A 15,123-nucleotide genomic window follows, 5' to 3' on the forward strand; every position below is an offset into this window, starting at 1 on the left:
ACGAACTATCAAAACATACAGGGGCCGATGGAGATTCCAATTCCTCTTTACAGACAGTGTCATGAACACGTATGTGCTAAATATAGCTTGTTGTCAGGTTGAGGCCCAGGAAATGTGCCACATTCATCAATGACAAATGCTAAATGGCTCTTGCCCTCTTAGGGTTAAATTAATGAATAACAAGGTCCCTCGTTTCCTTTATTTCAGGAAAATATATTTTATATTGCTGTATAATTTTAAGAGCACCATAAAAAAAGCAAACAACAACAAAATATCTCTACTGAATCTCATAAAACCTTCATTTCGAACAAGAAGTTGAGTCTATGCATAAACAGGGCAACATATTAAATGCCCTGTGACTGGATGACCCTATAAATGAAGCAGTTACTGGTCAGAGTGCTCAGACTTACTGCTTGCGGTTGTGTTTGGTACTACTGCATGAGTAAATACACACATTCAATATCGTTTCAGTAACAATCTACTGCTAGCCTCCACCCAAACAGTGAATCATCTCCAGAACTGGTCTATGTGACTTTTCCAAGATGACGGCATACATGATATTCTTAAATATATATTTGATTACACATCATTTAACCAGATTTAATGGTTAAATCCCTCTCTGTAATATGTATATATTTGTATATATATGTGTGTGTGTGTGTGTGTGTGTGTGTGTGTATATATATATATATATATATATATATATATATATATATATATATATATATATATATATATATATACACACACACACACACACACACGTTTCTTTTTTCTTTCATGGGTTTGGCCAAGGTCTCTGTTTAGAGCACACTGTGTAAATTATTCTCCAGTTAATGGAAGTATTTGGCTTGAATAGCAGCAAGTATCTCTGCCATTGTCCTGGTAACCACATTGCTGTGTGGTCTACTGCTTACGTAAAATTAATACTTTTGAGAGGGGGGTGAAGAATTACAACTCGTATTAGCAATGTTTGCAAATTCAGGATCAAGTTTCCTGTTACCATACACTCACAGAAAACCTGTTACCCGGCTGTGGTACACTGTCAACACCTCACTTTAGAACGCTTGCACTTTTAAAATGTTAAAACTCTCGAGTGAAAACATGTGCCAGGGGTTCTTTTGGGTGGATTCTTGGTAACAAGATGGGAAAATCTAGAGATTTGGAGTCCGTCATCCTGAAGCAAAAGAACCACACCCAAGTACTTAAAAAACAATCTTTATTCAAATATACAAAAATATCATCTGGTGCTTCTATCAATTACTGTAATATATGTGTAAAAGCCAAACATTTTGTAGCAAAATACAATAATTAATTTAAATAATAGAACAAAAAAATGTTTCAATTTGAGTGAATCCATGTGCAGGAGAGTAACACTAAAGCAAAGGAGCCGTCCGATTGATTGCCCTGTGGTTGAGAGTCCAGATAAAACACATTAAGGACAATAAACACGACACAATAACACATGAAGAACAATTATTTGAGACTATTGTGGCAGAACTAACTAACAACTAATGAGTGAATCATTGGATGAAGTCATGACAAAAGAAAGCTCATATTAAGCCAATGAAGATTCAGATATGGGGGCATACCTTGAGTTTAGACACTTTGAATTAGTAATAAATCTTCTTTTGCCCTCAGTTCTTCACCAGTATCGTATGAACTATGCAGCATTATCAAACAAAAGAGATACAGTAAAGACATTATAATATATTATTTATTGGACACATTCATGTTTTGTTCATATTAAATTAGCCATCCGCTCTGCATGCTGTTTAGATGTAATTAGTATTAGGTCAGATGTTAGCTCTGCAGTTATTTTTGTCATTTTGCCAGCAGCTCCAGACTTTCCTTTGTGACAGCACACCTTTTAATTAAAAGGTTTTATTTTTAACCTACTACGGCTCATATAATACATTTTCACGGGGTACATCAGCAATAATTTACTTGAGATTGAGGTTGTTTGCCCATAAACTCATGATGAGCATGCTGTTAAGGTAGGAACTTGAATTCCTATGATATTGTATAAGCTTTATTAGCCCAAAAGCACTTCTTCTGTCATTGTATAAGAGAATCATACAAAAAAAGAACAATTATAAGTGTGCCACAGCCACAAATCAAGCACAATGACAGATAGCTTTCTGATTGAAAAGAACATGAATCAAAGTGCGTGTGTATTTTTTTGTCCATCCTCTTCCTCATTTGAAAAGATGGGATTCATGCAGGAAATGGCAAGAAGAAAGCTGATGTTCATGTGTGGATTAATGCATGTGTTTGTGTACAGCAGCTTGAAGTGAAGGGGAATGAAAGTCAGCCATGCTTAGCAGCGATAGAATGACTTTCAATCAATTGACAGAGATATACTCACCCTCTTTGTTTTAAATATTTCCAAATCACAACTATGGAGCATATGAAGATAATTTCAAATTTCAAATGCTTTGCAATGAGGTCAAGAACAGCTGTGCATCACAATCAATGGCACCAAAGCATGACACCATACAGTACCACTCAAAAATATGTGCTCAGTACGTTTTTTTAAAAGTCGAAAATTTCTTATGTGAAAATGCAATTTATTCCTGAAGCAAATCTGAATTTTTACTCCAGTCTTCAATGCTTCTTGGTATTTCTGTGGACACCGTTATAGGAATTTTACAGTAATAAATTGTAAATAAAAATCTTCTGCACATTGATAAATGTATTTAAAGTCATTTTAGATCCATTTAATGTATCCTTGCAGAAAATAATAATATAAAAAGGCATTAAAAACATTTTAATGACCCCAAAACTAATGGTATATATACACTATCTATACTGTACATTGCTCAATCCAAATAATTCATATACACACCGGCAACGACAACGACAACTATCCCCAAGATACCTTCAAATGTTAACATATAAGATCAGTTGTGTTATAAGAAAAAGTGAGATACATGAACAAAAGGAAATGAACAATCAATAGATACAATATGTACAGTATGTAATAATTAATATACTCACAGATCACCACGATACCTGCAACTGTTAACATATAAGATCAGTTGTGTAATAAGAAAAAGTGAGATACATGAACAAAAGGAAATGAACATTCAATAGATACAATATGTACAGTATGTAATAATTAATATACTCACAGATCACCACGATACCTGCAAGTGTTAACATATAAGATTAGTTGTGTTATAAGAAAAAGTGAGATACATGAACAAAAGGAAATGAACATTCAATAGATACAATATGTACAGTATGTAATAATTAATATACTCACAGATCACCACGATACCTGCAAGTGTTAACATATAAGATTAGTTGTGTTATAAGAAAAAGTGAGATACATGAACAAAAGGAAATGAACATTCAATAGATACAATATGTACAGTATGTAATAATTAATATACTCACAGATCCCCACGATACCTGCAACTGTTAACATATAAGATCAGTTGTGTTATTATTAGAAACAGAGAGACACATGAACAAAAGGAAATGGACATTCAATAGAGTATGTGGTGGCCATCAGTTATAATAGTGATCACTCCTCTTATTTGGAACTTATGCAAGAAAAAATAAGCCATTATAATCATTGCCTGTTATATGATATGGTGAAACATGTTGTATGACAAACTAAAGTCCCCTCCATCTACAGTAACTGCATTACTTTCCTCAGGGTGTAGTCAGACATTGAATTCAGTACAGTATCATTGGATTCAAAGGATGAACTCACTTGAAGAGCCATTAGTGGGCTTTTCTACAATTCTTCCTGCAATAAAACGCATAATCAAATAACCATTACAACATACTGTAACCATAACAGATAATTAGTGTGAAACCTAAAGAAAAGCTGGGCTGGACTCCTTACCATGTGAACGGTTGGAGGCTGTTGTCATGTCTGTCGTTGTGGCTTTGTTTGTGGTAGTGCTTGCTTTTGTCAATGTTATGATAACTGGAAAAAATATATGAATACGTCATTATCTGCTTTTGCCATCTTATCCAAACCAACATTACACATGTTGCATAAACATCTAGACAATTCAGTTGATCTGAACAATGTATAAGGAATGCAAAACCACTGAAGAAAGATCCACAGATTTCTGAAGAACAGGAACACCCATCATTCACAAATTCGTTTCACATTTGGTCTAATTTGATGATGCTTTTAGCTACAAGTACAGTTCTCTAAGCAGAATGCAGCAGAGATTCCCTGGAGATCAGTGCAGGAAGTGCTGCCGATTCTGTACAGGTCTACTTATCACTCATATCATGAATGCACACATTGGAATATAAATTCCCATCCATTAAACATTCAGAAGGTTCAGCTTCTGACAAAAAATAGCAATCTACTGCTAGCCTCCACCAAAAAAGTGAATCATCTCCAGTACTGGTCTATGTGACTTTTCCAATATGACAGCATACATGAAATTCTTAAATATATATTTGATTACACGCCATTTAGCCAGATTTAATGGTTAAATCCCTCTCTGTAATTCCTCACTTGTGATTGGAAGTGATGGGCCTCGGATTGCAGTGTGAAACCGTCTGGGATAAATGAAGATGCTTACTCAAGCGTATAACAACAGATCCTGGTTACTATGAGACGGCTAAACCTACTGAGGAGTTTTAACACTGATAATGGGCTCATTCTTAGAATAACCCTATTGTATGTGTTCAGCAAAAAAATTAATAAAAATAAATTACATTTGGACCATTTCTTTCACAAGAACTTGAGAAACCATCACATTCGTTGCAGTTTGTGAAGATACACTGTCCTGCTAACTGTCTCTGTTGGAATGTTCAATAGCTTTTTTTATATAATTTTTTATACTTTTATTTACACTTCAAACTACCAACATAAACAATTATTTTATATGTACATACTTATTTTCTCCAGTATTTCTTCCTCCCCTTTTTTTTCAGTCCATTTTGTTTGTGTGTTAATAATAACCACCACCAAAACAAAGAGACAATAAATAAACAATACTTAGATTCTCATATACTGTATTGACCCGAATATAAGACGATGTTTTTTCTTGGAAATACATCTGAAAAAACGCGGTCGTCTTATATTCAGGGTCTAGACTTTGACATGTCAATAATACATTCATGACAATAGATGGCACCAAAAACGAATAAAAGAAAGAGAGAGAGAGAGAGAGAGAGAGAGATTTGGTTTTCAAAAAGCCTTTTTCCAAAAGGTACATCTGGAAAAAAGGGGGTTGTCTTATAATCAGGGTCGTCATATATTGGGGTCAATACGGGTATATATTTTTTTATAACATCTCCAAAGGGAATGCATGGGAATGTATCCTGTCGCACAATGTTTGTGCTACTCACATGAATGATACTTCAAACCATACCAAATAACCATTACAACATAACCATAACAGATAATTAGCTGGGCTGGACTCCTTACCATGTGAACGGGTGGAGACTGTTGTTGTGTCTGTTGTTGTGGCTTTGTTTGTGGTAGTGCTTGCTTCTGTCGGTGTTGTCATGACTGAAAAAAAATATATGAATACGTCATTATCTGCTTTTGCCATCTTCTCCAAATCAACATTACACATGTTGCATAAACATCTAGACAATTCAGTTGATTTGAACAATGTATAAGGAATGCAAAACCACAGAAGAAAGATCCACAGATTTCGGAAGAAAAGGAACACCCATCATTCACAAATTCGTTTCACATTTGATCTTATTTGATGATGCTTTTAGCTACAAGTGCAGTTCTCTAAGCAGCAGAGTTTGAGAGCACGCTACATGTAGCTAAACATTTCATCCTGTAACCTGGCCGGCATTCAAACTTGGCTTTGCTTTTATAGAAGAAAAGGGGATTTTCCTCTGTCTGGTTACCAAATCTAACATCAGGAACTGAACATTCAGTAGCTGGGGATAGTAAGGGAACTAGCTAAGTCATTAAAACAAAAACGAAGTAAATACTGGCAGATTGTAATAAACTAAATATAGTACTGAAAACACATCTCAAGACATCTGGCACACTGCAGCACGCATGGCATTTCAGTAATGTTAAGTTAACCCATTAAAATTTCAAAACAAAAGCCACTATACAATTTCACTATACAATTGGAGTGCCTTGGAGTTCTTGTTCTTAAAGATTCCAAAGCATTTTGTATAACCCAAGACTATAAAAGAATATCTCCCTGGAAAGAAACATGTACAGAAAATAACATACCGTTTTATTAATGGTTTAAGAAATATTTTTTTACAGATATATACATTTTTAATCAATCGGTTGTTCAATATCAGGTGTACCAATAAATGGCTCAATTTAGTTACCAAGTGACTTATTTGTTTTGTTATAATTTATTTTAATATTATAATACATATATAAAATGTAAAAAAAATGTAAGTAATCACTTGAAAACAAAATGGAGCGTACATATCTACATCTATCTGTCTAAAAAAAAAGTTCTGCATATTGGAAACTTAAAAGGGAACGGTAGTGAATTCCAACTCCAAGTTTTGGGCAATATTCTCCCAGCACTGCCAGGCACAGCTATCCGATACTCCCCAACCCGCACTAACATGGTTTCAGAGAATAGTATATCACCTCCCTAAAAACATCTTTCAACAACTGCCTGTCACCAGCAGGACTATGATGAAATGGAAACATGAGTCTAAGATGATTCTGTAGGGCTTGAAAGAAAGAGTCAGAGAGCGGTGAGTCACTGAAGACTTACTATTAAAGATCACTTCAACATATACAACTATAAAATAAATCAGAAAAGGCCTGAAGGACCTGCTGAACAAGAAGAAGGGGATCTTCAAGTAGAAGGTTACCTAGAAATGCGAGTGAACATAAACTTCTCAATAAGGGGACAAAACAATAAAATACAAGATAGTGAAAGGGCAATGCAGTTCAACTGTGCTGTGCAACAATAGAAGGATGAGTTCAGCAGGCTGAGTTCTGACATGCATTGCCCTGATGGTGATGTAACACCAGTGACCGAGTCCAAATACAACCTCAGACTGGTCAAGGGTCAGATCTTAAAGCACCATTACTTATACTCTTACTTAGAAACAGGTTTCCAGTGAAAAACAACTTGACATCCACAGTAAAAATGACAATACTATGTTATTCAAATAACACAAGAACAGCCAACAATAATATATTTGAATGCATTATTATATGTTATAGCTAAAAATCAACCTCCCTATGTAGAAAATAATAGTTGTTACTTCCGGAATTAGCTGTTGCAGTCTATACACAGCTACAGTGTGTGAAGCTAGATGCTGGACCAATGCAATTGTTTGTTATCGTTCAATGCAGCTAATTAGGACAAAAAAATTGATGTGATTGGAGTAAAAATATTATTCTAAAAACTGACCAATGCATATTGGAGGCGGTGAACTATACTCCCCGTATTCACCACATGTAATGGAGCTGTTGCCAACGAGGGTGTACTTATCATTGCACGAATATGTAATGACATCATTAAACACAGGATTCTCAGGTCCAAACCTCTCTCCATGCTCAATTGGATCAGGAAAATCGCATTCTGACACTATAAGAGACACAGTGAAAGAGAAGCTGTCAACATTTCTGACTGTCAGGTGTTGATACTGAACGTGCATTAGGGTTATTACAGTACACTAAAATCATTTAAAAAAACTTGAATAATATAAACATGTTTTATTTCAGTAAGTTACCCAGGCAATGTTTACATTTTCAATTAGTTTTAACATGATGTATTTAAATAACTATAACTGAAAGAAAAAAAATATATAAATATACTTTAATAAGAAACAAAAGAGATAAGAACAAAATTACTAAAACTTTAACTGAGATGAAAATGAATAAAAAAAATGCATTAAATTAATTAAAAATATCAAGAAACACTATAATAATATCTCAATTATATAAAAAAATAACACCGATATGAATCTACAGTAAACAAAGATGAGGACTCACATATACATTCAGCTTTTCCACTCCAGCCAGAAACAAGACATTGCCTGTGGCTTGATCCTTCCAGATCATATCTGGATTAAAGAGAAAAACAAGAGTCAAGTACAAGTATGAGTGCCATATGGACAGTAGGGGCCACAGCGTTCCTTACCCTGTCTCACATACGGGTTGTATGTAGGCACCAAACAATGTTCCATCACGGATGGAGTAGGTCATATGTGGTGAAGGTTTAGGTTGTCCACAATCTACCTCTGAAATAAAAGCCAACATAGCACAGTTTAGTATTTGATACAGTTTCTTTTAAAGGGAATGTCCAATTTTAGATGTCAAATTACTTTTGCAGATTAATTTCACTTCACTCCAGACCCCGTTCACACAGGTAATTGAAGTTGGACCTTTATCTCTCTCATATCCTTTAGCACATTCCAAAAGCGCTTCTGAATCGTCTGCGAAGCTATTCTTCAGTATGGATTCCAGTGACAAGACAAATTTGCCATTCATAGAAGGAACTGGACACTCTGCTACAACAACCACAATAAAAGATTTTAGTCAAAAGATTAGCATCAGTAAAATTTGTGTTTGTGTTTGTAAATGAATAAATTATATTATATATAGTTTGATCAAAAGTGACAGGAAAAACATTTATAGTGTTCCAAAAGATTTCTATTTCAAATAAGTGTTCTCTTTAAATTTCTATTCATCAAATAATCCTTTAAAAAAGAATCCCAGTTTCCACAAAAATATTAAGCAGCACTCCTTCTGAATCTTCTCCATCAGAGGTAAATTACTTCTGAAAATCTGTTCAAAGTTTCAAACAGAAAAGCTATTTTAAATAGTATATATATATTTTATTATAATATTTCACCATATCTGTGTTGGTGTGTTTTTGACCAAATAAATGCAGCCTTGGTAATCATAATAGACACTTGACAATTACATTGTAGCACTACCTACAGGTCAGTTGTGATATCGGTCTTTGAAACCCTGCTCTTAGAATGGTATTTTTTCATTTGACTAATACATTTCGAGATTCTAGACACATACAAATCAAAGAAACAGATCAATCCCAACCCAGGGTTGTCTCGTTTAGCTTTGTCTCGTTCATTTGTTCATGAAATTGCTCAGCATGCTATTTTCAACGCTCTGAAAAGTTTCTGAAGTTGACAGATGGACTGGGTTTAAAAACAACTATTCAAGAAGTTTACTTTAAAATCAACTTACCTTTACCCATAGAGACCAGAGAAAACGGCAGTAGAAGCAGTGACCAAGCCTTCACACTTGTCATCGTTATTAGAATATATTTTGTTCAGCAACAAACACTTGTCAAATATACAACAACAGACAGAAGAAGTCAACAGATTAAATAAGTTACACGGACAAACTATTCCACATATTATCTTAATTTGTCACTTTCCCGCTGCAAAGGAAAAGAAAAACGGGCAAATTAAAAGGAAAAAGCGCTTCGTATATTGGCGTGTACTACGACTGAACGTCTGAAGAGGATCTAGTGGTTCACTCGTGGATGGAACACGCCCATTCTGTGACGTAGTCCTGCCCTTCCCTCAGACCAGAGCCTAAAGACTGATAACACCGTTCACAGAAACTGCCTGCTGCTCTCTGAAATACGAGCTTACTGTGCAGAACAGTATATACAGTCTGCCGATTATATTTAAAAATATTATGTAATCTCTTTACAGTGTGTAACAATAATTGTTTTAAACGAATATGTAGCCTATATGTACTGTATTGTATTTGTTTGATACACTGTTGTTGTCATTTGACCTTTATAGCCTACCTGTACTATTAGTTGCCTATAGTAGCCATGTACACATTAGTATCCATTTCCTTCAGAAATAATATCTAAAATGTTAATTTGTTGCTTAAGAAACATTAATGGTTTTACATATACAGTATATAGGCTATACGATATTGCTTAGGCTATATATATATATATATATATATATATATATATATATATATATAAAGAATACTATTCTCATCACCTGGTGAAAATGCTCAACACTGCTGTATGCTGCTTGAAAGACCTTGTGTGCTCTGGTGTTAACAAGCAGGCATGAGAAGCACATGATGGAGGAACACGTGAGAGATGCCCTGAATGAAAGCACATTCACTCTCTGACAGCAGGTGGCGCTAAACTGCAGAAAAAAAATCAGCCTTTACTCTGGAAAGCCCACAAATTAAGCAGCTGCACTACTTTCTAAAACATACTTAAATTTGCAATGGTATTCATCACAGCCAAATACTTAAATAATTTAGACTTAATAGGCTATTTATTTTCAAACGTTTTTTTTTTTTTTTTTTCATTTTAATCTGGACTACAACATGCCCTAGAGTTTTGATTATTTATTGTTAATTCACACTTTACATTAGGGCTTCATTAGTTAACGTTAGTTAATTAATTACTTAACATAAACTGCAAATGAAAAATTATTCAGAAAATTCATTAATCTTAGGTATTCCAATATTTAATACAAAGTTGCAACTGTGTTATTTAATGAGATGACATGAACTAAGACTTATATTTTTTTAACAAAGATTAATCATTTCTGAAGCAAATGTAGCTATTGCTCATCGTGAATTTTAAAGGTACAGGTTGTAGGACCTGCCACTAGAGGGCGCACTATCAAAACAATAACAATTGCATGGTTTGATGACGCTAAGAAGGAGCATTTATAATGGGATTTGGTGTCTTCTACCTAACTGCTGACTGCCATCAATCAGACGGAAAGAAAAATCATGGATTTAAGGAGAGTTCAACGATTTGTGCGAGTAGATTAACATTAGATACAAAGTCAATGCAAAGACTCAATCAGACTATAGATCAGACGCCTCCTCGCGCGGGTCTAGAGACACAATGCCCTGCGTTTGGCGTGTATGCCCCATAATACTTATCTTGTTGATCGTTATAATAGCATAAGTTTTCTGTAAAGATACGAATCAAAACAACTCACCTGTCGAATAAAACACAAGCGAGATCGGCATCTCTTTCTAGTTGAAGTTTGTCGAACTAATGAGGTCTTATTTTAAAGTTATACCTGGTCTTTCTAGTTCTTTTGCACATTAATATGTGTAAAACTTTTAACTTTATATATTTTTCTGTATTGCTTTATTGTATTTAAATGTTCAGTTATTTTTGTTATAAAAAAAGGTTATTTAACCTGTTATACTGTATTATGGCGCCTTTTTAAAATTAAATTTCAATACTGTGATAATACTGTATACTGTGATAAAAGCATTAGCAATTAATCGCAAAAGGAAAATTTTATACCGGCATATCCCTAATATATATATATATATATATATATATATATATATATATATATATATATGTGTGTGTGTGTGTGTGTGTGTGTGTGTGTGTGTGTGTAAAACAGTTATCTTTACTCTTAACATAGATAATAAGTAATAAGTAATGTCTCGAGAGCATCAATGAACTCTTAACCATTACAGGAATAAAAATATGAAAATAGAAAAGTTTCACAATATTAATTTGTTACTGTATTTTTGATCAAGTAAACGCAGCCTATATTGCAGCTGACTTTGAGATGTAAACTATGACAGAAACTTCCCCAGAATCTGTTCATGATTAAGAGTATTTATTGTACAACATAACTAATGCTGTTGCTATAGTGTGCGTCTATTTGAATAACAAAAGTGCAAATTAGTCCAGTCTGCTGAGGGCTTTAGTTTGGTTTTTCAGCGTTTATGGAATATGTGAGTCAGTGTAAGGGTGTTCCCCAACAAGGGCGTCCCTCATGAAGCTTAACAGTGCAGCCTAATCAAAATGGCATTTTCTTCCTTGGTGCTCTATGTATCATACAGTACGTCTAACTGCTAACGTCAGTATTTGGTTATTTTGAAATTTTGAATCATACTGTGTTTCAGTAACACACGGCTATTTTCAGTGTGTGCATGTGTGTACTTCCATAGAAACTGTGTTTATGATTGCTATAGTAACAGTGTGTACTTAACCACAAAAGCATTTAATGATTCAAGCATTATAGCTTACAGGGAACCCTGCCGGAGTTTATATAAAGATATTTTTAAATGTTTTTGAAAGAAGTCTTTTACACTCACCAAGGCTGCATTTATTTGTTAAAAAATAGAGTAAAACATAATATTGTAAAATATTATTACTACCTAAAATAACTGTTAAAAATGATTTATTCCTGTAATGGTAAAGCTGAATGTTCATCATTACTCCTGTTCTCAGTGTCAAAGGATCCTTCAGAAATCATCCTAAAATGCTGATTTGCTACATAGTGCATCAACTATTAATTATTAAAAGTTCTCTTCAACAGTGCTGCAGTTTTTATTTAAAACTTTTTTTTAATAATAAAATCTCTTGTATTATAAATGTATTTACTGTCAATCCTTTTTTTTTTTAAACTTACTTACCCCAAACTTTTGAATGGTAGTGTTGTCCAGTTTCACACAACTTTTTTAAAAAAGGACAATAATAAGACATGTTTCTTATTTATATTAGAATGATTTCTGAAGGATCATGTGACACTGAAGATTAGAGAAATGGCTGCTGAAAATTCAGCTTTGCCATTGCAGCATTGAATTAAATTCAAAAGTATTTTCAAATAGAAAACAGTTCTGTTAAACCGTAATAATTTCAAAATGTTGCTATTTTTCCTGCATTTTTATCAAATAAATGTAGCCTCAGTGGTGAGCATAAGAGAGACTTCTTTAAAAAACAATAACATTCTTGACCATTTGACATGTGACCTTTTCATTGTTTTCAGCTGTTTTTCTTTCACTTTCACCAGTGAAACTGAATGAGCTTATGAAATCAACTTAATTCCCTCAGAAAGTATTCTGAAATTTCAGAGCTAGACTCCAAATGTGCTCTCCGAACTTATCTAAAAAAACTAAAAATTAAAAAACAACACCACACCCATTTGGCCTGAATGGAGAGATAAACACACTCACTCTTTCCTTGTTTATAACAGAATAACCAGGTCTGTTTTTCATCAGCTTATCCACAGCAAACTTAAGATAAAAAAAAGAAAAGCTGTATAGGGTAGCACACGGTTGTTTGTTTAATAACATTACCGTTTTCTGCAATGCTTTGGGGCCCATGTAATAACTTTACTGCTCAAGCAACTATTGCACTCCAACAAGAACACACAGCTATGTAACTTTTTGCGTTATAACATTAATATATTAAAATGTGCATTCATTATACGTACATGAACTTTTATATTACCACATAAACAAATGTTTTGTTTCCATTAGTGATGTGTTTTACTGGAAACGACTCGTTAGTGACACCTGGTGGCAATTTCGTAGAAACCGTAAGGCCTGCATGTTAAAGAATCCTAATATATTTCACCTGTCAGACATGTATTATCCACTTTCACCACTGCTTCAGTGGTTTGCAATAAATTTATCTGCTCCTTTATATCTCTGCTACCGCCTTAAATACCTCCTCCAGTCTCTGCGGTACTGAGTACTTTACACACTGCTGAGCAATCATGAAATGATACAGCTGTGTTCCGCTTAACTCAGCAGAACAAATGCCGCTTAGACTGGCATATTTCTTTACTGTAAGCCATTAAAGTAGTCTACATTTTGTTCTGTGTGACAAGTCATAGGTTTTATCATCTAGACAATGCTGTAGGCGTGACAGGCCGGGATAAGGCTTTCTCTAGACATCTTGAGCTGGGATAAGAAATGTCATGGTCACAGTCATTGTATTTAAAAGTCTTATAGCTTAAAGTCATCTTAAAATAATGAAATTAGTCAAACGTTGCTATTTTCTGTGTGCGCTCGGTTTTGTCACACTGCCTGTTCCTTCAGCAAAACTCAGCAGAAATTGCTGGAGTAAAAAAAAAAATTAAATACAAGCTTAAATATAGAAATGCCAATTATGGAATAATTCACAAATTTAAATAACATCATTATTTTGAAGCAGATGTCGCAAGATTTCGATTAAGGGAAAAAAGTTAATTTGAAGTGAAAGTGGATTGTTCATGAGACCCTTATCATTTTTTTTTTTTTAATTAAAAAACTCCCTTGAGATTGTTGATACAAATTTTAAAACACATTTGATTTTGCATGAACTGTTACATGACCAGAACACCAGGATATGATTTTATTTTCTTTGCACTGACTTGAAAGATTTTCCCGCCATGCTTAAATAATTACTTAGAAAAATAACAGAACAAATATACATATTTCTATTCTTTCTTCTGAGAGACCACTCAGCTATTTTTTATAAAGGTGCTGTACATTATTTAAACATTTACATGAATCAGACCATGTTATACTGAGCCCATATGAATTTAGTCTAAAATGAGGTGATTCTGGGCCTCACTTTTAAATATGAACAATGAAGATGAGTTACGTATACGTACAGCAGATGCTAACATTGCTTTCATGACATGTCTTCACATTTTGTTGAACTGAAAGTTTTCAGTGTCTGTCATTTGCACAGAAACAATGTAACACCACAACTTATGGTGAACAATAATCGTGTCTTTCTCACCTTTACTTTATATCGCAGCTTTGTCACAGTTACATATCCAAACCCTGAGGTCATAATCACTTCCCACACAGCATATGGACTGGCCAACAGTCCTTTGGTATAGTTAGATCATATCACTTCCTATCAAATCACACCATACATGTTCATCTTGGCCACATTCAGACCTCAAAACCCAAATAAATCAGCCCTTTCAGAAACCTCCCACAACCGATCAGGTGTTGCAAGCAAGCATGGAAAAAATCAGCTGAGGATCTTAAAATAGACAATTTGATAATACATTGTACCCGCAACATTCCTGTTTTTAGGAGGGATCATTTCCCCCTACGTTATAATCTGTATTTAAAGACTGAATCTTTGCACATTAGGGTGGATATCACAGAAAAATGTCTAGATCATATTTCACCTCAAAAATGAAAATGTGCATAAAATCAATTACGCATAATGAAGTCTATTTGTAAGATTTTTATGATTTGTTTCATTGTGACAGTACGCATGAATTTCTCTCCTCTAAAAAATCTCTGTAATTGATTCAGAAGGTTTGCTTTTCACTGCAGTCATATTCATTAGATACTCATTACTTTAGTGCAATATAAATATTAAATTATTTTAATATTAAATACATCAAGTTTAATTCAAACCAAATGCAAAAAATACAGTATGGTAATTTGAATTTGAAGAG

The 15,123-nt window shown here is 34.0% G+C and overlaps 1 protein-coding gene across 29 annotated transcripts; it reads right to left on the reverse strand.

Annotated features, from left to right (window-relative positions):
• Window positions 1–1,199: 1,199 nt before the first annotated feature.
• LOC113105134 (complement decay-accelerating factor-like) lies at window positions 1,200–9,461 on the reverse strand. 29 transcript variants are annotated; one of them, XM_026266269.1, is made up of 17 exons: window positions 9,149–9,461; window positions 8,263–8,445; window positions 8,079–8,178; window positions 7,931–8,001; window positions 7,347–7,523; window positions 5,411–5,494; window positions 4,876–4,902; window positions 3,860–3,943; window positions 3,725–3,760; window positions 3,403–3,423; window positions 3,269–3,283; window positions 3,135–3,149; window positions 3,001–3,021; window positions 2,849–2,881; window positions 2,369–2,399; window positions 1,593–1,663; window positions 1,200–1,407 (listed from the first exon to the last, which is right to left on the reverse strand). In XM_026266269.1, the coding sequence occupies exons 1-16, from the start codon at window positions 9,210–9,212 to the stop codon at window positions 1,600–1,602; spliced, it is 1,026 nt and encodes a 341-aa protein (XP_026122054.1). In that variant the 5' UTR covers window positions 9,213–9,461; the 3' UTR covers window positions 1,200–1,407; window positions 1,593–1,599. The 29 variants fall into 29 exon arrangements, 22 of the variants coding, with proteins under 22 accessions (XP_026122054.1, XP_026122055.1, XP_026122053.1 ...); XM_026266270.1 differs by having other exon boundaries at window positions 3,403–3,417; window positions 8,263–8,448; window positions 9,149–9,454; XM_026266268.1 differs by having other exon boundaries at window positions 8,263–8,448; window positions 9,149–9,454.
• Window positions 9,462–15,123: the final 5,662 nt, after the last annotated feature.

This window comes from Carassius auratus, chromosome 6, assembly GCF_003368295.1.
Source record: "Carassius auratus strain Wakin chromosome 6, ASM336829v1, whole genome shotgun sequence".
NCBI classification, from domain to species: Eukaryota; Metazoa; Chordata; class Actinopteri; order Cypriniformes; family Cyprinidae; genus Carassius; species Carassius auratus.